The 25,869-nt window shown below is 42.9% G+C and overlaps 1 protein-coding gene across 1 annotated transcript in view; it reads left to right on the top strand.

Annotated features, from left to right (window-relative positions):
- Positions 1-1,844: 1,844 nt before the first annotated feature.
- Positions 1,845-25,869, top strand: part of sapcd2 (suppressor APC domain containing 2) — a 34,054-nt gene continuing 10,029 nt past the window's right edge. Inside the window, exons 1-2 of the mRNA XM_084413187.1 lie at positions 1,845-2,599; positions 3,819-3,928. Of these exons, the coding sequence (XP_084269313.1) occupies positions 1,972-2,599; positions 3,819-3,928 (738 nt within the window). The 5' untranslated portion in view covers positions 1,845-1,971. The remainder of the gene's footprint in view (positions 2,600-3,818; positions 3,929-25,869) is intronic.

Raw genomic sequence — 25,869 nt, 5'->3', positions numbered from 1 at the left:
ACCAGTTTATCACCACAGTAGAACCAGTTTGGTCACTACATAGTTAAAGAATTTAAAACAAAATCGTCTGGCTTTTAGCAATGATTATTTCCAAATATTATGTATGATTTATATAATTACTATAATCCAACTCTCACTTGCTCTCATATAACAAGATGTTTTCTTTGAGCTTAACTCTTTTTTTTTGCTGTAAATGTGCTCAAAATCTTCATATTTTTCAATCTTTTAATCTTTGGCTGAAGAGAGAAGTAAATCACTCTCAAAGTTTTACAGCATGTGATATATATATATAGAGAGAGAGAGAGAGAGAGATTATATGTGTTTGTGTAAATATATAAAAATATATTTATATATAAAAAATGTGAATGTATATTACATCTTAAGAAAGATTATTTGGCAGCAGATCAAGACAAAATATAAAAATTAAATTCAAAGTGGTGAGTATTAACCACAACCTTTTATTATCTTTACAACCGTTATGCTTTACATTGGACTACTTTTATTAATTAGGGTGAAGCAGACGATGAAGACACTGAGACCGTTGCTGAGGTGATGCTCTGGGCTTTTTATTACGGCACATATTAGGATGTGTGGCATAAAAGAGAGACTGACACTTATGTCTTATTGTAGGCCTCGACCTCAATGGGCTTCAGAAGAAATGTGAACAAGGTGTTGATTTAAAACCCTGACATACATTACAGTCAGTCCTGTGTTTGTAGGAAGTCATGCCACTTTTTGTGATTTGATTAGCCTCCAGAAAACTTGTAATGATTATGTTTGTGGTGGAAACAGACTCGGTCAGGGCCTAGAACTATAGTGCACACTAAAGCTGAGGAGTAAACTAATAAAACACATTAACCGGAGATCAAACAGCTGGAAAAACAGATCTCAGTGTGTGAACTTATTTAACCAAGTAACACTTTAGTATGAACACTATGAATATCTATTAATGCAACTTTCTCTTGCTCTCTTTCTCCCTCCCTTGCCACAAAACCAATAAAACAGTTTGAGATCTGCAGTCTCAATGTGCTTTTATTAAGGGTAATATAGTATGTTTTCAGCAGGAGACGCTGGTTTAGCTGGTTATTGGTTCTCGCTGCTTGCTGACAGTGCCAGTATTGTGAAGAATCACATCGCTGGTGACGCTGAAGCCGGCTGAAACGTGCCTTTAAGAGGCCAAAGGTCATCTGGATCCTGACCCTTTACTGAGGTCAGGATAGGAGGTTATACCTCTGGCATCATAACCCGTCTCTCACCAACAGCCGTCATAGAACAGAACAGGGGAAAATTGTGTAGGTTTTGCCGTCACATTTAAATACACTTTAAAGTGTTTTATACTGTTCCGAAATGACCTTGCCCTCCTCAAAGTGCTGACACAACACACACTCACAGGAAATGTGTCCATCATGATCCTGCACTGAGACATGTGGCATCCAAGCAGGTAATAAGAAGAACAAGCTTCAATAAAATAAGAGTTTTGTATAAAGAAAATGAAAAACAGAAAATATCTGTTTATTCTATACATTAGTGTGTAAACCATTGAAGAAGAAAGCCCATCTGCATTCCATTGTGTGTGTTTTTAATGAAAACGGAATGGACGAGAAAACAAATATCAGTGATATAGTGACGATGGCGTTTGGTATTGGATTATAAAGAAATGTTCACAAGTTTAGTTTTCTCTGTGCTTTTTCAAAAATATGCGGGAAATTTGACTGGCTTTTACTGCTATTCAAACACTTCTCCAGCAAAACTCAAACTATTGTTGCTGTTGTTTCAGCCAATAACGTTGAAGCAACTCTCCCTTTAGCCAATGAGCGTGTCGCCAGCGCGCAGGGCGGAGCCTCGGAGACTCGGTGTGTGCAGGAGAGAGAGAGAGAGAGAGAGAGAGACGGATGAGAAAATAAAACACAAACTGCCGATAGGAAAGAGAAGATTTTAGCGGAGTCGCTGTTCTGTCAACAAAATAACTTAATGGCCTTAATACAAACAGATCCGAACCGCCAAGGGAACGGACTAACCAACACTCTTCAAAGTGGCGTCAGAAAAGACTGTCCCGTGTATAAACCCGCGACCTCGCAGCCGAGGGACCCGGAGTTCAGCACACACGGGCTCCCGAAAGCGTTCCTTCACAGCCTGAGAACTCTATTCGACATCCTCGACGACGGAGGACGGGGGTTCGTCCAGCTGTCGGAGATCGAGAGCCGGTGGCGCGGCGCGGAGGAGCGCGATGTCCCCGCGGGGGTTCTGGAGGGTCTGAGGCGGGTCGCGTCGCGGCACGGGCGCCTGAGCTTCGAGCGCTTCGTCGCGGGACTGCGATACTCGATGTTCAACCCCGAAAACAGCAGCACAACTCAGGCTAATAACCCCCGTCAACAGCAGAACCCACCGGAGAGACCCAGAACCGGGACCGGGCGGCCGCTGGAGTGCAGAGTTCGGCCGCTCGGACCGAGTAACGCAATAAACACAGTCCACTCTCGGAACAGACCCGACAAACACAGCTATTCTTCCCGTTACGCGGTCAGATCCGATCCGGTCCACACCGAACATCACGGCCGATCCACGGAACCCGCTTCGGTGTCTCCTGATGGACTAAACACAGGTGAGAGATGATTGACATCAGTTCACTTTCACTGTATCAGAGAGTGTATTCAGCGAACAGGTGATGATCACAGTAAAGACCGGGTAAAGATGGTGTGTGTAAGGTGTGTGTGAGCTGTCAGTCCTTTTCAATCCTTCACAATGACAGGAATGTTTGGCATGTTTAGTGACAAACCCTTTACTAACAGCAGGAACTGTTCAAACACAGGTCAGTCACACACACCATCAGTGTAAAACAACACGCTCAATTCAATAATATTTTTTGTTACCTTGTATTTCCCAATTTTTCATATTAGGTATTCATTTTTGTGACAAAAGTCATTTATGTCTGCACTTCATGCATAACCCTCTGCTGCAAACTAGATTATTCAGTGACAAAAAGCTCTCATTTAAATGACAGAAAACCCTGAAGAAACTAGAGGAACTGGGATATGTGATGAGGATGATAAGCTCAAGACTGAATCTGGTTCATAGATATGAAGGGCAGGGAAGCTCCATCTACTCCTGGGAAACACAATTCACAATAGGGTTTTAGGACTCGTCTTTATGTACCAGAGAACGTTTGTCATGTCAAGCCTTTAAAGCATTTCAATCCTCTTAGAATCTGAACCTTGTTCCTAACCAACTTTTCCTTTTGTAAAGAAAATCTGCAGCTCACCAGGACAATTCAGGATCTGTGTAATCTTGTGTAGTTTGAGTAAAGCTAAAAAAGAGCTATAATACCTGGTTATTTCTGTTAACATTCCCATTCAAAAACCATTTACTGTAAAGTAATATTTGCTGTATCTACTGTATGCTTCAGGAGGCTAACAGTGCCATGCTAACCAGACCAACCTTAACACACTGCAAATACACTACAAATGTGACTAAATAATAGGCCAACACTTGCATAATTCATTTCTGATCTAGTCGTCACTTTGCAACAGTCGGCAGAACTTGTTTTTCTTGCGTGAATCAACAAACCCAGTCAGTAAAGGATTCTGGGTTACGGGTCGAGTCAGATTCAGTGTAACTCCCAGCATTCCTGACTCTCACTGAACTGAAAGAGCTTTCATCTTTGACTCATAATGAAACTGTGATGCACAGTTGGGACTTATGAGGTTAACAAGCTTAACTGAACTGAGCTGCTTTTATTCTAATGTTCTAATTCTATAGTTAATGAAGTATGTCATAGTAAGACTGAATTGTCCTGATGTGTGTGTTTGTGTGTTCTGGGTCAGTTCTGCTGCGCTCACACAGTGAATCGATGACGGGCTTCACGAGCTCGCGCCGGCACACCAGAGATCACCAGCGCCGACACACCATCACTAACGGAGTGGATTACGGGATGGTAATGAACATCTCTTTTATAATGTTTGTGAACATTTCTCTTTATTTACCACAGGTATCATAGGTAGGTTTGGGGGCGGGGTCAGGGGTAGGGGTGGGGGCGGGGTTAGGGGCGGGGTCAGGGGTAGGTCATTCGTACGAATTGAGCAACTCGTAAAATATGTACGAATTGTCGTGAGATCGGGTTGGTATTTTACATTATTTCTGAATGCAATAATGAAATGCGGAAAAGGAAGAGTCATATGGGTAAATCAAATTCAGCCTATTGACATTTATTAGGGCTGGGAGAAAAAATCGATTCGCCTAACTATCGCGTTTTTATTTATTTTTCTCTTTATTTTTGTCCTTGCTTGTAGACGAGGTTGACAGAAGTTAGCCACTTTCGTTCCAACAGAGGATGAAATGTGTTGTTATCTATGAGTGTTGAGTGGCGTAATATCCCAAGTGTGCGCGTGGAAGAGACGCGAGACCGAACGCACTGAAAGCCCCCGCTAGTCACGCTACTCATACGCTGAGAGAGAGATCAGACAGTAGAGCTGCTCACACACACGATCTTTCAGTTCGTCTGTCTATTTAACTTTGACAAAATCATATCGCAACATTCAGATCTGTGTTGCCGCTGACCCGGAGAGAGTCGTCATGAAACCGCTTCACAAACAGTCTTTTCAACCTCATAGGATCATTATTTCTGTGATACAATAATTCAAATGATCATAGAAGTACTGGGATAAAAGTTTAAAGTTCAAATATGAACACTGATGTCTCAAAAGCTGATTTTGATCGCTATGGTATAGAAACTTGGTGCTCAAAATAGTGCATTTATCGATTACATTGTTTCGCCACTAGGTGGTGACAAGTGACTGTTAAAAAATGTGTTTGTTATTGAATCATTTATTCAAGAGAATGTAGTATTGTATGATGCTTCTGAAATAAAAATCAGAAAGATATGATGATTTGTTTTTGTAAATATGACTCATCTTATACATCATGTACAGTCTGTGTAAGTGTGTGATTTAACTTTTCCGATGGTCTAGTGCAGGGATAGGCAACTCCGGTCCTGGAGGGCCACTGTCCTGCAGAGTTTAGCTTCAGCCCTGATAAAAACTCACCTGCCTGTATCTATCTAGTAATCCTGAAAACACTGATTGCCTTGTTCAGGTGTGTTTAATTAGGGTTGGAGCTAAACTCTGCAGGACAGTGGCCCTCCAGGACCGGAGTTGCCTATCCCTGGTCTAGTGTTAAAGGAGACATATCATGCTTTTAAATCGTTCCTTTTTACATATAAATCATACATTTGTAGTCTATATAAAGCGGAACTGCAATGCTTGGGTCTGAATTCCTCATTATTATAGCTCCACAGGCCCCTTTTCTACCCCTTTTCTGATGTGCGTCTGAGAGCAACTCGTTTTGGTGCGGTCTCTTTAAATACAATTGAGACACTTCATACCCCGCCCCCTCTCCAGGTGACACTTGGTTCAACTCCACCCCGTTCGGCCATTTTTGTAGTTTGATAGCAGAGATACGATTATCTAGCGGCACAGAAACTTTTTATTCACACGTTATTAACAAAATGTCAACAACGGAAGACTTGTCCAGCCAGCCTTACATGTTCGAGTCGGAGCCGGAGCGAGATAAAAATGAAGACGACGAACCTGCAGAACAACGTCTTCATATGGATGTATCGCACTGGTGTGTACTGTATTTACACATGAAACTTTGGTCTTCCGACCTTTTACCACCGTGTCGATTTATTTTGATCAATATGTGCGAGGGAGAGAGAGCAAGACAGCGTCTAGTTTGGAGACGGTGAAGTCTTGTTTACACTTTCGCCTGGCTCTGAAGAGAGAGAGTGAGCGCGCGTGACCGGGTCTCTCTCTCTGCTCGTTCTTTCAGTTAAACATGCGCCCTGTCACAAGCGCGGCAGTTCATCTACATTAGACGGTGTAATGAAGCGTGTGGGTCACTACATCCAACAACCGAACATTTTAACTTACCCTCTCGTAACTTCTGCATCCTTTAGCTTGGACTACAAAATTGCAGCGAGAAATAATAATGGCGGATTGCTCGAAGTGTTGGGCCGGAAGTCAATGTCCTTATTTGGCAGTTCCGCTGCAAATACTGTGACGTAATAGTTCACAAAACGTCATAGAGAACAGAAAAATCGGAACAGGTTGAAAAATAAGGCCAAAACAGAATATAAAGATATCAACGAAGCACCTGAAGAGAATAATTTCAACTTTTCTGTACTTCTAAACACTCCAAATATACAACAAAATGCATTTAAGGGCTAAAAAAGTGGATTTAGCATGATATGTCCCCTTTAAAAAAATGCAATATATTGCAATATCGAATCGCAATACTTGTAGAATCACAATTCTTTAAAAAATCGCAATACATGTCGTATTGGCACCCAAGTATCGTGATAGTATTGAATCGGGAGGTAGGCGTATCGTCCCAGCCCTAACATTTATCATAGACAGGTTTAGAGTAAGGAAATTAAATCACCCATGTTGCCTTCTGGGAGATATCTGCGAGCGCAAACCGATTCAAGGTTTGTTCTGTATCGGTGGCTCTCCATATGTAGATTACTGATTATGATCTATGGTCTTTTGTGCTATGTGTATTATGTAGGGGTGTGCACGAATATTCAAGCTGTAATTATTATTCGAAAAATAAAATACCATTCGAATTTGACTATGTTGCTTTGCTGGCCTAAATGCAGTGAATCCATGATAAACTTCGCGTAGCACACCGTTATCTTTGTGTCTCTGAAACATCTGTCAGCGCAGCGCGTTTTCTCTCTCAAGCATATGGATATCATTGTTTTTTATCAACATGAATATGTACGTTCTGTACGATAATTGGTGCAGTTTGCTGACCTGCCAACCTGTATGCATTTTGCGTAGCGGATACACATTTTGACTCTAAACTACGCAAAAACCTGGTGACGCCTCTGTGCACGCGCAGTCCTCAAATCAAGCAACAGCAAAAGAAGAAGAGTTCGACCAATCATAGGGCTGGGTTCATTCCCCAAATAGCAAGCGGGGATGATTGACAGATGCGTAAGGCCTATCATTAAAAAGAGACTGAAAATCGACACCAATAAAGAATCCCGCTCGATCCCACTTCTACTCCCGCAACCCGCCGTCTGACTGATGTCATAAGCGAGGACAGTACAGTAGTCACGGTACTTCTAACTCCTGAAGGGAAACGGCCTGGGCTCGATGTGGAAAGTTGAAATATTGTATTGAGTTAACTTAATCCTCTGGATTCGATGATCACACGGATCGCATGGATTATCTTAAAATACTCCGTTCTTCATGGTCACTCAGGAAGACATCGTTCAGCCATGCAAATAATAAAATACTCAAGTAATGCTGAACAATAAATCTTAACAAATTTGAAATCGCTATGGCTGAGTGATTATGAAAGTGATGTGATTTGTGGATTACGGATAAGCGCCAGTCTGGAGAAACAGGCGTTTATTTATTCATTCTCAGTGCTGAGAAACGTAGCCTTCATGTGTTACGTTATTGTGTTAATTAGGCCTATAACTGAATTAACTGGGTTTTACAAGTTGTTTCTTATTGTTTATTTGCTATTCTGCACCCGGTTAGCCCATCAGTGGGAGCACCGTAACATGTTTAAGTACCGGCAGCATCATGCACTCATGTGTAAATGTGTTTTCATGAGGTTTTCATAAATAAAGCTCTCTTGAGGAAAGTGTACCCCTGTGAAAATATATTCATAATTTATCATATTTATATTCATAGTTCATAGATTTGATATTTATATTGTAGTTGAAAACAGCCCTGTGAGAAATTCATAGTAAAGTTCATAAAAAGTAAAAACGTCTTGAGGATCTTACCCGTCGTTGAGACCTCGTGCACACTGGTAACCACTCTTTCCCATTACGAAATCTTTGAGAGTTTTCTTCAACAGACTCAGTTGTTTTCTCAAGCTTAGTTTCTCAAGCACATTCAAGAGCCACCAGAGCCATATGGACTGCCTAATAGTGTTAACACAGGGAGACAGGTTAATAACAGCAGTAATTAATCACTAAAATCCATTAAACATCTTAAAAGCAGCAACCTAGCACTGCTGAGATTATACTCAGTGAATTTAGATCACAACCGTCTATTCAGTGTACATCTACATCTGTAGCCAGAGCCATCGGCCCTGTTTCATGGTGGAGACTAAGATTATACAGAGAAGTTACTGGTCCTAAATTAAACTAGTCAAAAACATCACTTCTATCGTTTAAGTTCTGGGTAGAGCCCTGCATTTCAGCCCGAGCCCGACGGGCCCCGACTTTTTTACGCCCCTAGGGCCGGGCTTCGGGCCAATTTTCACGTCATAGTTCACATGCGGGCCGGGCCTCGGGCCTTTTTTGGGTTATCCTTCTTTTTATATTTTTAGACATTAATTAAAAAAATATGAGAAGTTGACGTCGACGATAGAAGAACAAACATAGAAAGACATTTAATAACCTCATAACTTTCATAATCTTATAATTACACTGACATATGATTGACATGACAGTCTCACGCACGCAAGCACGCGCACACACAGAAGGTTTCCCGTCAGCGCAACCAACGATTCACCTCACTTGCAAATAATGGAGAATATTAAGAGAAAAATCGCAGAGTGATAGAAGAGAGGACTGGGTTAAAATCTTCCACTGTGGATGCTATTCTTTTTCTCCACGATGCTCTGTAAGAGACTGTTCTAACTTTTCGTTTGATTGGACTTTATTTTCGTTTAACTGTTGGAAACTAGGCTACTGATGTTTTTCGTTTTTCGTTTGATTGGACTTTATTTTCGTTTAACTGTTGGAAACTAGGCTACTGATGTTTTTCGTTTTTCGTTTGATTGGACTTTATTTTCGTTTAACTGTTGGAAACTAGGCTACTGATGTTTTTCGTTTTTCGTTTGATTGGACTTTATTTTCGTTTAACTGTTGGAAACTACTGGAAAAAAGAATGGCCATGTTCTGTGGTGCATTTTTGAGGTAAGATAACCTGCAAGTTTGTTTTTGATTTTTTAAATTTAATTTGCTCTATTGCTCATTTCGTTTGCGAGCGCTGTTGCGAGCATGCAGCCTGAGCCTGCCTCAGTATTTAAAAAAAAAAATTACTCACTGTGGTTTAATAAATAAACATTAAACTATCTGTCTGTGATATGCTGCCTTGAAGTGTTTTATATCTATGGATTTTATTGTAGCCAAGTAAAGAATAAGCGTTGATTTGAGAGGCTAAATTGATCAAACATGTTTTACTCGCTGTTGGCTCGGCTGCTTGGTCGTAATTTTTAGCGCAATTTTCCACCGGACAAAATTGCGATTGTTAACTCATGATTTCTGTTCTGTCTGTGCGCACCAATCTTGCACTTCTATCTACTCCTCAACCAGACCCCCTAGAGACTTCGGGTTTTCGGCATTATGTTAAGGAAGGTCTAATCTCGGGAACGCACAAAAAAAATCCAGGAAAAGATTTACTATCTCGTTGTGATCCCATGACGTCAGAAAATTGCGCTAAAACACTCACTGAGTTTTTATTACTTTTTTTTTTTTTTTTAATGCTCCAAACATTTGTCTAAATTAACTTAATAAAGAAATGAAAAGAAAAGAAACCTAACTAACAAAACGGACATATTTTAATGGCTGCAAATAGGGCAGGCTGCCGCTGTAAAAAAAAAAAAAAAAAAAAAAAAAACCCCGGGCTCGGGTCGGACTCGGGCTGATAATTCTGATGAGCTGTCGGACACGGGTCGGGCTAGGGCCTGAGCGTCTCGGGCCAGGGCCGGGCTCGGGCCTAGATTTGAGGCCCGTGCAGGGCTCTAGTTCTGGGCGATTCCACAGTTTCTGTCCACAAGGGGTGTAATGAACAATATAGATTGAATAATACCCAGTTGTTGTCATTTTTTTATTTTTAGTTCACTATTTTGTTAAAGATAGATGTAAGAAATAATAAAGTTACTTTGATCCCACTAAGCCTTGGCATTATCGTGTAATGAGACTTTATTTTATTTCCGTCCCCAGAAATTGCGGATGTCAGGGTGGGACATTCAGTGCATCTGGATTTTTCCTAAGTCATTTCTTTCATTTCCTTTAATAAAATCCTGAATTTTGGCGCATAACATTTATTTTGGTGTGTCTTCTACAAAATACTACTACTAACACTGAAAGTAGAATTCCCTTAATCCACCACGATGCAATGGAAATATTTACTAACGTTCGTTACACTTTCTGTCCAAGCAGTTACGCACGTTAAACTATGATTCTAAAGGAAGCGGAGATATAATTTTTCCATGTAATTCTATCAGTAGCATAACGATAAAACAATCTTGTGTGGGTTAAATTCTCATATGCGTTGCTACATGATAAATTGTTAATAAATCGTGATAAAACAGGGGCCGTGATTTTCTGTCCAAAAATCATAACGCTCGTACATTTTATTCTGACGCTGCATTTCCATCTCCTAATGTCTCAACGGTTCTCATGCCAGAAATAAGATTGTCTAGGTCACGCTCGCTCTGCGCGGGAGGAAGAGTTAACAGGATTTCACGGATTTCGACGAATGTGGGTAAGTTTGTGGATTCTGTCCAAAAGGTTACGAACGTTAAAATGATACGAACGTGGTAAACTTTGGTTAAGTAAACATTAAATAGGATCATTGTGGTGAGAAAGGATAAAAGAGTGTGCAAGTCGGATGATTGCGAGTGGGTTCGGACCGAAAGCGTCGTTCATCGTGAAAGAGCGTGCATGAATGGTGGTTTTATACATTTTGACAGATTCTGCACATCTTGTTCGTAAATTAGACGGAAATTTTCAGTCTGTCCAACTTCCAACGTTGTTTTCTGCGTATTTTTGACTCAATAAGCTGTTCATGAAAGTCAACATCCTCAATGACATTTTTCTTTTTTGTTTTTTTTTGATGATTTTTTTTTTTCTGTCCAATGTTCGTAAGAATATAGCCTAGGCTGACGAAGTTAACACGTTATAGTGCGTTAACACAATCTGTATGATCTTTAAATTTGATAGTATGATGACAGGTTATTTTAATGTGTTATGAACTTGTTCTATTCTTTGCCAGTTTTCATGAAATGGTATTATTTTGTGTTACAGAGGCAATCTTGCAGGATTGTTTAATTTTTTCCGTCCACGTTACACACGTTATAACTTAGCACACTTGTAGGAGTTCCTTTGTCTTCTACATTTGGCAAATAAATTTGAAAAATATACCTGTGGTATTTGTTAGTATTTTGCTGGCTTTCAGTTTATGAGCATACCAGACTCAAAAATGCACCTTTAAGTTTATAGAACAGATAATATTAGATGGCCACCCTGCCGGCATGGAAGTCCTATTACCAGTTTTGTGAACCATACACAACGCATGACTCATAACTATACAAAATTAGGAACAAAGTAAAACATGAACTGGGATTCAACCAGAATTTTATTAAACTGAATTAGATTAAGTACACTTTCTGCTTGAACTTACATTGTTTTTCCGTCCATGTTATACGTTAAATTTGACATCAACTCAACTTTGATCAAAGTTTACTAGTTTGCCATTGCCAGATTTATCCTGCCTTTCACACAGCTGTACCCCAGGTTTTCTCAGGATGTTAACCTGAGGACAATGGCTTTCTCCATGAAGATTGATTTTGCAGGCTGTTGTCCTTGTAGTTGGCCCTAAACTGTGGAATCGCCCTTCTGTATTATTATTTTAAAGACTTCTTTAAAATAATTCAGTTTTACATTTAAATACAAATTGCCCTCTAAATATGTACAATCTGAAATGTAGAATGTTTGAAATGCCTATAGCATTTCTTTTAACATCTCTGTCTATGAGTTTCAACTGAAACACTGTGCTTTACTATAAATGGCTTATTATTACTTATTACACAGGCTCAGATGGCAGCTTTTAGCTGACTTTGAATGAGAGAGACTCTATGGCATTTAGGACTGGTACTCTGTCTTTTCATAAACTTGTAACATTTTCATTCCACTATCTTTTAACTCAAGCCCATCTTAAGACATATGATGACATGCGTTTTCACATAAACATAATTTTTATATATTTTTACAACTAAATTGTTGGCGTCATCATTGTCTGTAAGTTTACATCAACCTGTATTTATCCAATCACTTATAAAAAATTATTATTATAGATCTTTAATTCAAAAGGATTTCCTTAAAGGACAAGTTCGGTATTGTACACTTAAAGCCCTGTTTACAGATCGTTTCTGATGAAATAGAACGGTTAAGATTGAAATTTAAACACATGCTGCTGTCCCGAGAGTTTTAGGTTTACTTCGCTTCCCCCCCCCCACCTACACAATGGCAGCATATGGGCACTGGAACAATCCTTCATAAAAACGCATTAAACTTTCGTTTACAAAGACGTGAAGCTCACCGAGTGGTCAGGGGTGCTCACTGATATGCTCACACAAAAATCGCTGCAAAAGATGCTTTCCAACAGGTGTTTTACCATTCGCTGTAAAACTGTGGACCTATTTTTCCAAACGCCTCACACCCGTAGATTCTTCCGTTGAGAGCTTGAATAATAGACACTCCAGCCCAGTTGGTGGTAGAGTAATACCGTACCTCACAGCACACCCAATACAAGTCAATGGAGTTGGACAAAAACTACGATAAAACCTGTTGGAAAGCATCTTTTGCAGCGATTTTTGTGTGAGCATATCAGTCACAAAATTCCGGCCAGTTGATAATACCTAGAATATCAAAATCAACTGCTGGCGGTAGATCCTTCACCTATTTAGCACCAAAACTTTGGAACAATGGTGATGAATTTGCATGGTTTGTTTGACTCTGTTCACACGGCTGGAGTGCTGATTGTGGCCTGGGCCGGAGAGGCCGTGCAGAGCAACCAGGAGAAGGGAGGAAGTCGGAAGAGTTGATGGTTGGAGTTGCAATTGACTTATTGAAATTGTGCCAAACTCCTGATGTTGTCCTTGAGAGTGGTTGAGAGAGTCCTCTCTGAGTCAAGGCCTGGTGAGGCCACGCAGGACAGCAACCCGAGCGTACCGAGAAGGCCAAGAGAGGGAAGGGCTTGTGTAGAGGGAATTTAAGGCCTGAGAAAGGTCCCACCTCTCAGGATTGGCTCGACCAATAAGAAAGGTGGAATTTCCAAGCGGGTAATTCCTCTGTTGAGAGGATTTATGACTCAAGTGTGGTTAGACATGGGCCTTGCCGTTTGTCTTTTATACTCGGATAGATATAACAAACACGCACTGCATTTTATGAGAAGGCAATGTACACTAAAGTGTGAGTCATTAAATGAGGATTAATTGGATAAGAGACACGATATAAGTGGGGTTGCATTTACTAGTAGTTCTCTCATAAAACATGCATGAAATAAATACAAATGCAAGAGACAGTATACAAGATGTAATATTATCACACACAATGTCCTGGGATGCATGTTCATTTATAGATCAGTTCGTCTATAAACTGACCACTTTTTTAACAGGAATAAAACCATCTTATCTGATGATAGTCATGGTTCTTTTGCTCACCCCCAAAAAGTGGCAATTTTAACATGCTATAAAAAATGACCTGCGGGGTATTTTGAGCTGAAACTTCACATACACACTCGGGGGACATCAGAGACTTATTTTGCATCTTGTTAAAGGTTCCCTTTAAAAAGCATAATTGTAAAATACTATGGCAACTAGGGCTGTCAACTTTAGTCGTTTAGTCGACTAATCGGTCGATGCCGTCTTGGTCGACTGACATTCTCATTGGTCGACCAGTCGCATAATTATTTATGAATTTTTTTCACCAATAAAGAAATTTTCATTGATTTACTCCTTGATATTTATTCCTTTATAAGCAGTTATATATTACTGTATTCTAAATATAATTAGCCTATGTTTTATCCCCAACTTGAAATGCTTTAATTTAGGCTATTTTGTAACAGCGCCACAGTTTAGCGCTCAGTAGAACACTCGGGAACCGCACCTGTGGCTGCACTGCTGCTTCGCGCTCAGTAAGGATATAGGTAGTAATCTCTATGTGTCTGTCTGTCCGTTTGCATTTTGATTATTTCGAGAACCGTTCATCCAATCGACTTCACAAGGGAGTGCAGTGTCGCATTTGGTGCAATATAGACAGACACGCGAGACGCGACACGTTCAGAATTAATAGTAGACTACAGAACAGCGCGAGCGGGAAGCGGCGCACCTCACGCGAGCAGGGCGGCTATATTCTCCGAGAACGGACACTGCACTAGTGATATAAAACGCACAGTCTGTTAACTTAAGCAATACTTTTAAGGTAGTCTAATATTTTTCTGACTAACAAATTACTGACACAGTAAAGGGTAGATTTAAATAAAGAAAAACGAAATATAAATAAAGAACAACAAAATTTAAATAAAGAAAAACGAAATTTAAATAAAGAAAAAACAAAATTTAAATAAAGAAAAACGAAATTTAAATAAAGAACAACAAAATTTAAATAAAGAAAAACGAAATTTAAATAAAGAAAAAACAAAATTTAAATAAAAAAAAACGAAATTAAGTTAGCCTAAATTAAAAACGAGATTAATTTAGATTGATAGTAACGGGTAAAAAGTCTAATACATTTTGTTTCTATTATTCTATTTTCCACAATGTCAAAGCAACAGCAGCAATACAAGCTCAGACATACAAACTCCGCTGTTCTGCGCTCTAGCCAGAGAACACTCCCGTTGCTGGAACACTCAGGCGTTGGTTCTAGCATGCACGCGTTTTCCGCATGGCTCCAGCCGCGCCTGAGAGGCGTGTCTCACGCAGGCAGTGTGCAAACTCCAACCTGTTAACATGGGAGCCGAAATAAAAACAGACACCCAACGCAGCTGAGACTCTCACGCCAGCAGCCAGTGTGTCGCCGGCCTTATTCAAGCGCGAATGAGAACCGTTTCGCGGGGGATCCCAGGTGTCAATAAAAATAAAAATAAAACGTTTTTTCGTTGTTGTTTTATAAATGCTCTATGACAATTGTTTAATAAATGTTCAATCAAAATGCAAAACATCGCGTCTTTTTTTTTTTTTTTTTTTTTTGTCGACTAATCGTTGTGCAGGACAGGACTTTGGTCGACTAAGCATTTCTTTGGTTGACTACAGCCCTAATGGCAACAGTCTTCGTATGTGCCAGCGTTGTGTTTGTTGTTGGGCAGAAGCTGCTGCCGTAGTGGGTGTTACACGGGGTTCGTCGTTTTGTGTTTTTATAGAAATAAAAACCATTTAGTAGTGACGTTCTCCCTGATCAGGTGATCATCTGTAACTGTGAGCCTTGAGCTGTCAGATTCACAAATTACCAAAACAATGTTCCTCCACCAGAAACTTCTACTTTTATGCTTCAACCGCTAGAGGACCAGAAGTTACATAGTGTACCTTTAACTTCTGTCTATTATTTTGGAAATCAGTTTTTGAAATTTGTGAAACAAGTAGAATCTGTATAAGATAGATTTGATTTGTTTGATTGATTGATTAAATGATTCACGATATGTGAATAATTTCCCCACCCTTAATCGTAGTGTCTGTGAGCGCAGTGGATGGAGATGTGGCGTTGTGAAGTTTTCATGGATGTTGAAAGTTTCTATATGTAGGAGATACTCAACCGAGTGGTTTGTTGTAAATGTCATCCGGCTGCTTTTAATGTTGTTTCTTATGAACTCTTGAGTATTTTGAGCTTCATGATGATGATGTTTTGATGTTATCATTAATGTTTCTGTTCTGCTGCTGCATCATGACAAACCTCTGCATGCTGTTATAAAGTCAGTGAAAGCGTCGACTCAACAGATGTGAGTGACTGATGTGTTCAGTGTCTGAAGCTCCTCCTCTCTCTTTCTCTGCTGTCGCTCCTCCCTGCGTTACACACACACACACACACACACACACACCCTCTCTTTCTCTCACTGTCTCTCCCCCTCCCTCCCTCTCTCTCTCTCTCTCTCTCTCCCTCCCTCCCTCTCTCTCTCTCTCTCTCTCTCTCTCCCTCCCTCCCTCTTAGAGCCCTGCATTTCAGCCCGAGCCCGACGGGCCCCGACTTTTTTACGCCCCTAGGGCCGGGCTTCGGGCCAATTTTCACGTCATAGTTCACATGCGGGCCGGGCCTCGGGCCTTTTTTGGGTTATCCTTCTTTTTATATTTTTAGACATTAATTAAAAAAATATGAGAAGTTGACGTCGACGATAGAAGAACAAACATAGAAAGACATTTAATAACCTCATAACTTTCATAATCTTATAATTACACTGACATATGATTGACATGACAGTCTCACGCACGCAAGCACGCGCACACACAGAAGGTTTCCCGTCAGCGCAACCAACGATTCACCTCACTTGCAAATAATGGAGAATATTAAGAGAAAAATCGCAGAGTGATAGAAGAGAGGACTGGGTTAAAATCTTCCACTGTGGATGCTATTCTTTTTCTCCACGATGCTCTGTAAGAGACTGTTCTAACTTTTCGTTTGATTGGACTTTATTTTCGTTTAACTGTTGGAAACTAGGCTACTGATGTTTTTCGTTTTTCGTTTGATTGGACTTTATTTTCGTTTAACTGTTGGAAACTAGGCTACTGATGTTTTTCGTTTTTCGTTTGATTGGACTTTATTTTCGTTTAACTGTTGGAAACTACTGGAAAAAAGAATGGCCATGTTCTGTGGTGCATTTTTGAGGTAAGATAACCTGCAAGTTTGTTTTTGATTTTTTAAATTTAATTTGCTCTATTGCTCATTTCGTTTGCGAGCGCTGTTGCGAGCATGCAGCCTGAGCCTGCCTCAGTATTTAAAAAAAAAAATTACTCACTGTGGTTTAATAAATAAACATTAAACTATCTGTCTGTGATATGCTGCCTTGAAGTGTTTTATATCTATGGATTTTATTGTAGCCAAGTAAAGAATAAGCGTTGATTTGAGAGGCTAAATTGATCAAACATGTTTTACTCGCTGTTGGCTCGGCTGCTTGGTCGTAATTTTTAGCGCAATTTTCCACCGGACAAAATTGCGATTGTTAACTCATGATTTCTGTTCTGTCTGTGCGCACCAATCTTGCACTTCTATCTACTCCTCAACCAGACCCCCTAGAGACTTCGGGTTTTCGGCATTATGTTAAGGAAGGTCTAATCTCGGGAACGCACAAAAAAAATCCAGGAAAAGATTTACTATCTCGTTGTGATCCCATGACGTCAGAAAATTGCGCTAAAACACTCACTGAGTTTTTATTACTTTTTTTTTTTTTTTAATGCTCCAAACATTTGTCTAAATTAACTTAATAAAGAAATGAAAAGAAAAGAAACCTAACTAACAAAACGGACATATTTTAATGGCTGCAAATAGGGCAGGCTGCCGCTGTAAAAAAAAAAAAAAAAAAAAAAAAAAAAAAAACCCGGGCTCGGGTCGGACTCGGGCTGATAATTCTGATGAGCTGTCGGACACGGGTCGGGCTAGGGCCTGAGCGTCTCGGGCCAGGGCCGGGCTCGGGCCTAGATTTGAGGCCCGTGCAGGGCTCTACTCCCTCTCTCCCTCCCTCCCTCCCTCTCTCTCTCTCTCTCTCTCTCTCTCTCCCTCCCTCCCTCTCTCTCTCTCTCTCTCTCCCTCCCTCCCTCCCTCTCTCTCTCTCTCTCTCCCTCCCTCCCTCCCTCCCTCTCTCTCTCTCTCTCTCTCTCTCTCTCCCTCTCTCTCTCTCTCTCTCTCCCTCCCTCCCTCCCACCCCCCTCTCCCCCCTCTGATTCCTCTGGTTCGTCTGCTGGGTTAGGGTTAGTCTCTGTCCCTCCTCCTGATGGTGGTCGGTCGGCTCGGGCCCCGGGGCCTCGACTCTGCTATATGGGTCGCTTACACCACCGTCTTCATCCCTCTGAGCAGCCGCCTGTTCTCCAGCAGAGCCCTGACCTTCTACCTCTGGGTGAGTGAGGCAGGCAGACAGTGAGACAGACAGAGGAAGATTGTATATGATGATTGGGTTTGTGATGGTATTTACTGTGATGTTATTTCTCTTTAACATTTAGTGGCCGTTTACTCTGCTTCTTCCTGACGGTTCACTTATTCAATATGTTGTCTTGAATCATCTGTTCTGCGAAACTTTCCACATATTTGAGTATTTGAGCAGGACAGAAGCGTTGACAGGCTCTAGCTCATCTGGCGTTTACATGGTTTCTGTTGTAACAGTGGTTGTGTGTCTCTCTGCTCCTCATCTCTTTATACAAAGAGGATTTTCCCTGTCGACGGCCCTCCACACAAACACACGGCACAAAGCCTCACCCTCCCTTTATTTCCCTGTTTCACTCTCGCTCCGCTGTAAAAACAGTTGAGACGGCAGTTCATCGTTCTGCAGAGGACGGGACTAAAACACATCTTGATGCGAGCTGCTTTATTAATCCATATTTTGTTCATTGAAATGCTCTATATTAAACATGTTCAAGAGTTTCTTAAAGTTTTTGTTGAATGTGCTGAAGTAAAACCTCTTTACAACCCCCAAAAAGCTGAAGTAGCCTATGTAACAGACTACAAGTCAATATTTAAAAAAAACCTTCCATAGCTCAGTTACATTCTCATATATAAATGAAATGGATATATTATATAAATATTCTGAATGATATTCAGTTCATATTCAGTTTTGACTTGTGCTGCCGCCTGAATCATGATGGCACTGTGTTCGTTCGTTGGCCAGAGGAGAACTGAGTGTGGTTTCTCACAAGGTTTGGGTTCCTCGACACTGTCGCCTCTGGCTTCATTAGTTGGGGAAGCTTAATATTCAACAATATTATTGATCTGACTGTACTGACGCTGTTGGATGAGAAGAAAACTTGATCTGAATTGAACTGGCAACCCTCTACACTCACCATTAGCCATTAGCTAGTACATTTGTTTTTTTACTCGCCAGACTGATATACTAATTTATTTATTTATTTGTAAAAATATATTTATTTATTCATTTATTTATTTAGTGGCAGGAGGAGCAAACGACAGACACAGTGGGAGTGGTGTTAGGCTCGGAGAGGCATTTATTAAAGTAAAATAAACATAAAATGTCATAAAATGGGGGAAATAAAGTGTTAACAAAAGGGGGATCTGGTGTCCTCGACGTGCAAGGGAATCATGAAGGATGGGTAGTGAAGAGATGGAATGGGTAATCGTCAAATCACTTTTATTTATATAGCTCTTTTTATAATACAGATTGTTTCAAAGCATATTTACAGAGATAACAGGAAAATAATGTAACCGTGTTTGTTTCCAGAAGAAAATAGCGTCTTCATTTTAGTCGTAAAAAAAAAAGTTATTAATTTTGTTCAGTGTGTGTGTATATATATATATATATATATATATATATATATATATATATATATATATACACACTCACCTAAAGGATTATTAGGAACACCTGTTCAATTTCTCATTAATGCAATTATCTAATCAACCAATCACATGGCAGTTGCTTCAATGCATTTAGGGGTGTGGTCCTGGTCAAGACAATCTCCTGAACTCCAAACTGAATGTCAGAATGGGAAAGAAAGGTGATTTAAGCAATTTTGAGCGTGGCATGGTTGTTGGTGCCAGACGGGCCGGTCTGAGTATTTCACAATCTGCTCAGTTACTGGGATTTTCACGCACAACCATTTCTAGGGTTTACAAAGAATGGTGTGAAAAGGGAAAAACATCCAGTATGCGGCAGTCCTGTGGGCGAAAATGCCTTGTTGATGCTAGAGGTCAGAGGAGAATGGGCCGACTGATTCAAGCTGATAGAAGAGCAACTTTGACTGAAATAACCACTCGTTACAACCGAGGTATGCAGCAAAGCATTTGTGAAGCCACAACACGCACAACCTTGAGGCGGATGGGCTACAACAGCAGAAGACCCCACCGGGTACCACTCATCTCCACTACAAATAGGAAAAAGAGGCTACAATTTGCACGAGCTCACCAAAATTGGACAGTTGAAGACTGGAAAAATGTTGCCTGGTCTGATGAGTCTGATCTGGATATGGCCCGGATCCGGCTGACTACATCATGCGTTGTAGTCGTGTCTAGGCGCAGGTCCACCATCTGATCTGGATACGGCCCGGATCCGGCTGACTATATCATGCGTTGTGGTCGTGTCTAGGCGCAGGTCCACCATCTGATCTGGATACGGCCCGGATCCGGCTGACTACGTCATGCGTTGTGGTCGTGTCTAGGCGCAGGTCCACCATCTGATCTGGATACGGCCCGGATCCGGCTGACTACGTCATGCGTTGTGGTCGTGTCTAGGAGCAGGTCCACCATCTGATCTGGATACGGCTCGGATCCGGCTGACTGCGTCATGCGTTGTGGTCGTGTCTAGGCGCAGGTCCACCATCTGATCTGGATACGGCCCGGATCCGGCTGACTACGTCATGCGTTGTGGTCGTGTCTAGGAGCAGGTCCACCATCTGATCTGGATACGGCCCGGATCCGGCTGACTACGTCATGCGTTGTGGTCGTGTCTAGGAGCAGGTCCACCATCTGATCTGGATACGGCCCGGATCCGGCAGACTACGTCATGCGTTGTGGTCGTGTCTAGGAGCAGGTCCACCATCTGATCTGGATACGGCCCGGATCCGGCTGACTGCGTCATGCGTTGTGGTCGTGTCTAGGCGCAGGTCCACCATCTGATCTGGATACGGCCCGGATCCGGCTTACTGCGTCATGCGTTGTGGTCGTGTCTAGGCGCAGGTCCACCATCTGATCTGGATACGGCCCGGATCCGGCTCATTACGTCATGCGTTGTGGTCGTGTCTAGGCGCAGGTCCACCATCTGATCTGGATACGGCCCGGATCCGGCTTACTGCGTCATGCGTTGTGGTCATGTCTAGGCGCGGGTCCTCCATCTGATCTGGATACGGCCCGGATCCGGCTGACTACATCATGCGTTGTGGTCGTGTCTAGGCGCAGGTCCACCATCTGATCTGGATACGGCCCGGATCCGGCTGACTACGTCATGCGTTGTGGTCGTGTCTAGGAGCAGGTCCACCATCTGATCTGGATACGGCTCGGATCCGGCTGACTACGTCATGCGTTGTGGTCGTGTCTAGGCGCAGGTCCACCATCTGATCTGGATACGGCCCGGATCCGGCAGACTACGTCATGCGTTGTGGTCGTGTCTAGGAGCAGGTCCACCATCTGATCTGGATACGGCCCGGATCCGGCTGACTGCGTCATGCGTTGTGGTCGTGTCTAGGCGCAGGTCCACCATCTGATCTGGATACGGCCCGGATCCGGCTTACTGCGTCATGCGTTGTGGTCGTGTCTAGGCGCAGGTCCACCATCTGATCTGGATACGGCCCGGATCCGGCTCATTACGTCATGCGTTGTGGTCGTGTCTAGGAGCAGGTCCTCCATCTGATCTGGATACAGCCCGGATCCGGCTGACTACGTCATGCGTTGTGGTCGTGTCTAGGAGCAGGTCCACCATCTGATCTGGATACGGCCCGGATCCGGCTGACTACGTCATGCGTTGTGGTCGTGTCTAGGAGCAGGTCCACCATCTGATCTGGATACGGCCCGGATCCGGCTGACTGCGTCATGCGTTGTGGTCGTGTCTAGGCGCAGGTCCACCATCTGATCTGGATACGGCCCGGATCCGGCTTACTGCGTCATGCGTTGTGGTCATGTCTAGGCGCAGGTCCACCATCTGATCTGGATACGGCCTGGATCCGGCTGACTACATCATGCGTTGTGGTCGTGTCTAGGTGCAGGTCCACCATCTGATCTGGATACGGCCCGGATCCGGCTGACTACATCATGCGTTGTGGTCGTGTCTAGGTGCAGGTCCACCATCTGATCTGGATACGGCCCGGATCCGGCTTACTGCGTCATGCGTTGTGGTCATGTCTAGGCGCAGGTCCACCATCTGATCTGGATACGGCCTGGATCCGGCTGACTACATCATGCGTTGTGGTCGTGTCTAGGCGCAGGTCCACCATCTGATCTGGATACGGCCCGGATACGGCTGACTACGTCATGCGTTGTGGTCGTGTCTAGGCGCAGGTCCACCATCTGATCTGGATACGGCCCGGATCCGGCTGACTGCGTCATGCGTTATGGTCATGTCTAGGCGCAGGTCCACCATCTGATCTGGATACGGCCCGGATCCGGCTGACTACATCATGCGTTGTGGTCGTGTCTAGGCGCAGGTCCACCATCTGATCTGGATACGGCCCGGATCCGGCTGACTACATCATGCGTTGTGGTCGTGTCTAGGTGCAGGTCCTCCATCTGATCTGGATACGGCCCGGATCCGGCTGACTACGTCATGCGTTGTGGTCGTGTCTAGGAGCAGGTCCACCATCTGATCTGGATACGGCCCGGATCCGGCTGACTACGTCATGCGTTGTGGTCGTGTCTAGGAGCAGGTCCACCATCTGATCTGGATACGGCTCGGATCCGGCTGACTGCCTCATGCGTTGTGGTCGTGTCTAGGCGCAGGTCCACCATCTGATCTGGATACGGCCCGGATCCGGCTGACTACGTCATGCGTTGTGGTCGTGTCTAGGAGCAGGTCCACCATCTGATCTGGATACGGCCCGGATCCGGCTGACTACGTCATGCGTTGTGGTCGTGTCTAGGAGCAGGTCCACCATCTGATCTGGATACGGCCCGGATCCGGCAGACTACGTCATGCGTTGTGGTCGTGTCTAGGAGCAGGTCCACCATCTGATCTGGATACGGCCCGGATCCGGCTGACTGCGTCATGCGTTGTGGTCGTGTCTAGGCGCAGGTCCACCATCTGATCTGGATACGGCCTGGATCCGGCTTACTGCGTCATGCGTTATGGTCGTGTCTAGGCGCAGGTCCACCATCTGATCTGGATACGGCCCGGATCCGGCTCATTACGTCATGCGTTGTGGTTGTGTCTAGGAGCAGGTCCTCCATCTGATCTGGATACAGCCCGGATCCGGCTGACTACGTCATGCGTTGTGGTCGTGTCTAGGAGCAGGTCCACCATCTGATCTGGATACGGCCCGGATCCGGCTGACTACGTCATGCGTTGTGGTCGTGTCTAGGAGCAGGTCCACCATCTGATCTGGATACGGCCCGGATCCGGCTGACTGCGTCATGCGTTGTGGTCGTGTCTAGGCGCAGGTCCACCATCTGATCTGGATACGGCCCGGATCCGGCTTACTGCGTCATGCGTTGTGGTCATGTCTAGGCGCAGGTCCACCATCTGATCTGGATACAGCCTGGATCCGGCTGACTACATCATGCGTTGTGGTCGTGTCTAGGCGCAGGTCCACCATCTGATCTGGATACGGCCCGGATCCGGCTGACTACATCATGCGTTGTGGTTGTGTCTAGGTGCAGGTCCACCATCTGATCTGGATACGGCCCGGATACGGCTGACTACGTCATGCGTTGTGGTCGTGTCTAGGCGCAGGTCCACCATCTGATCTGGATACGGCCCGGATACGGCTGACTACGTCATGCGTTGTGGTCGTGTCTAGGCGCAGGTCCACCATCTGATCTGGATACGGCCCGGATCCGGCTTACTGCGTCATGCGTTATGGTCATGTCTAGGCGCAGGTCCACCATCTGATCTGGATACGGCCTGGATCCGGCTGACTACATCATGCGTTGTGGTCGTGTCTAGGTGCAGGTCCTCCATCTGATCTGGATACGGCCCGGATCCGGCTGACTACATCATGCGTTGTGGTCGTGTCTAGGTGCAGGTCCACCATCTGATCTGGATACGGCCCGGATCCGGCTGACTACGTCATGCGTTGTGGTCGTGTCTAGGCGCAGGTCCACCATCTGATCTGGATACGGCCTGGATCCGGCTGACTACATCATGCGTTGTGGTCGTGTCTAGGTGCAGGTCCTCCATCTGATCTGGATACGGCCCGGATCCGGCTGACTACATCATGCGTTGTGGTCGTGTCTAGGAGCAGGTCCACCATCTGATCTGGATACGGCCCGGATCCGGCTGACTACGTCATGCGTTGTGGTCGTGTCTAGGCGCAGGTCCACCATCTGATCTGGATACGGCCCGGATCCGGCTGACTACGTCATGCGTTGTGGTCGTGTCTAGGCGCAGGTCCTCCATCTGATTTGGATACTATGCATTCCGTTAATTTTGTGAATTGGTGAGTTTTATCAGGGCGCAAAGAGAGATAGAGCTGAGTATCATCAGCATAACAGTGAGAACTAATCCCATGCTTCTTAATGATATCTCCCAAGGGTAGCATGTACAGAGTGAACAGCAACGGTCCTAGTACTGAGCCTTGTGGTACGCCATACTGAACTTATCGATATGACATTTCTTAATTTACTGCTACAATCTGATAACAGTCTCAAAGTCATTTGTTAATAGTTCATTTTGTTCATTTTCATTTGGTTCATTGAAAAGAATCAGCACAAAAAAAATCCTTCATTCACAAGTTGTACATCATTACTTAATTTTCAAAGAAGGACGTATTCATACTTTAAAAATGTACTTGACTCATTCCCTGCCGCTTTGAAAAAAAAGTTGTCAGCATTTTCAAAGTTTCAGGCCCCAGAATATTTTGTTGAATGAATATCTGAACATGCAATATATAGAAAGAAAGAACAGCCCTTCTGCTTTAAACATAAAAAAACAGTTTTATTCTAGCTTTATGCATTCTTTTTTTAATCAACTCTTGAAGGTGGGTACGTTTCATTAAAAAAAAGCATTTGAGCAAAAAGCTGAGAAAATCAGAGGGCCGACAATCATTCAGTATAGTCTGAAGTTTAACGCAGACTATCAGGGCCAGCCTTCATGCAAAATAGAAATACTTGTGTGAATTTGTAACACTTATAGATAAGGCGCTATAATGCGCTAAGGAAACATATCACATATTAAACAGCACACGCATCTGCCTGAGTGCCTGACAGGGAAGCCATGTTAAACATCACGCTAAACTGCAGTGGTTCTCAACCTTTTTTGAGCCAGCGCCCCCTATCCATTATCCAGGTCCCTTCTATTATGAGTGCGCTTGAAAAATCTTCCTGGTCGACTGACATTAAGACATCTGCTCTAAACATTACAATCCTCATGATAACTTTTGTTAACTTTACAATAAGTAAATCCACTTTACCAGCTAATTACTCCTCAACAGTGATGCCATAGAGGTAAACAGAGCGACTGCAAAAACGGAAGTTCAAAGACAATATCCTAAAGATGGCTGCGCGCTTGTTTCTCTGGCGCATAAGATCTATACGTTCATTAAAGCGGTAATGTTTGCACTTAGGTTTTATTACGCATTTAGGAGAGTATTGCAAGAAGCTTCTTACATTTAACCTTACTTTCGAAAAAATAAAATACAATCATGATTTTTCATGAAGAATTATGTTAGAATTGTAGGCCTAAAATACATTGGTATCAGCTTGTTTTCGTCAATGGTGTAATTAATACAATTACAAATAATTTGGGTTGTCAAGATTAATTTGATTATAATCAGTAAAAAAAAAAAAAAATCTTCTAACAAAAATAATATTTCATTATTAATTATTTTTAACTATCTTGAAACTATCCAAGCAGCGTTTCGCGCTCAGATGTGACAGCGTAATTAATAAATTACCAAAATGTGATTACAGAATATATTTAAATTATCTATCAAATTGTCATTTTCTCCTTACAGTCTTGCGAGTTAACAATAATGCCTGAGCAGTAAATGACTTGGTGAACAAAGAAAACATTTTGGCATTAGGCATTGGCATTAGTTAAAGCCTAAAAATGTAAAAGTTTTACCTTATAAATAGAATTTAGTTTAATTCATTTTAAAATTCATCGCCGGATTGAATGGGAACATGTTTTATTGAAAATATTTTCAAATATATAAGTGGGTCTAAAGTCAATACTTTTTTTAATGGCTTGTCAACTTTCCATTCCTCTGCTGCATGAGTCAGTGCTGGATTCTAGCCACCACCGGATTGTTGTCAGCGCGAAACACGTT

The sequence above is a fragment of the Rutilus rutilus genome (genome assembly GCF_951802725.1).
Source record: "Rutilus rutilus genome assembly, chromosome: 7".
NCBI classification, from domain to species: domain Eukaryota; kingdom Metazoa; phylum Chordata; class Actinopteri; order Cypriniformes; family Leuciscidae; genus Rutilus; species Rutilus rutilus.
Note: the sequence above shows the minus strand (reverse complement) of the source record. Positions and strands in the feature narration are given on the sequence as shown.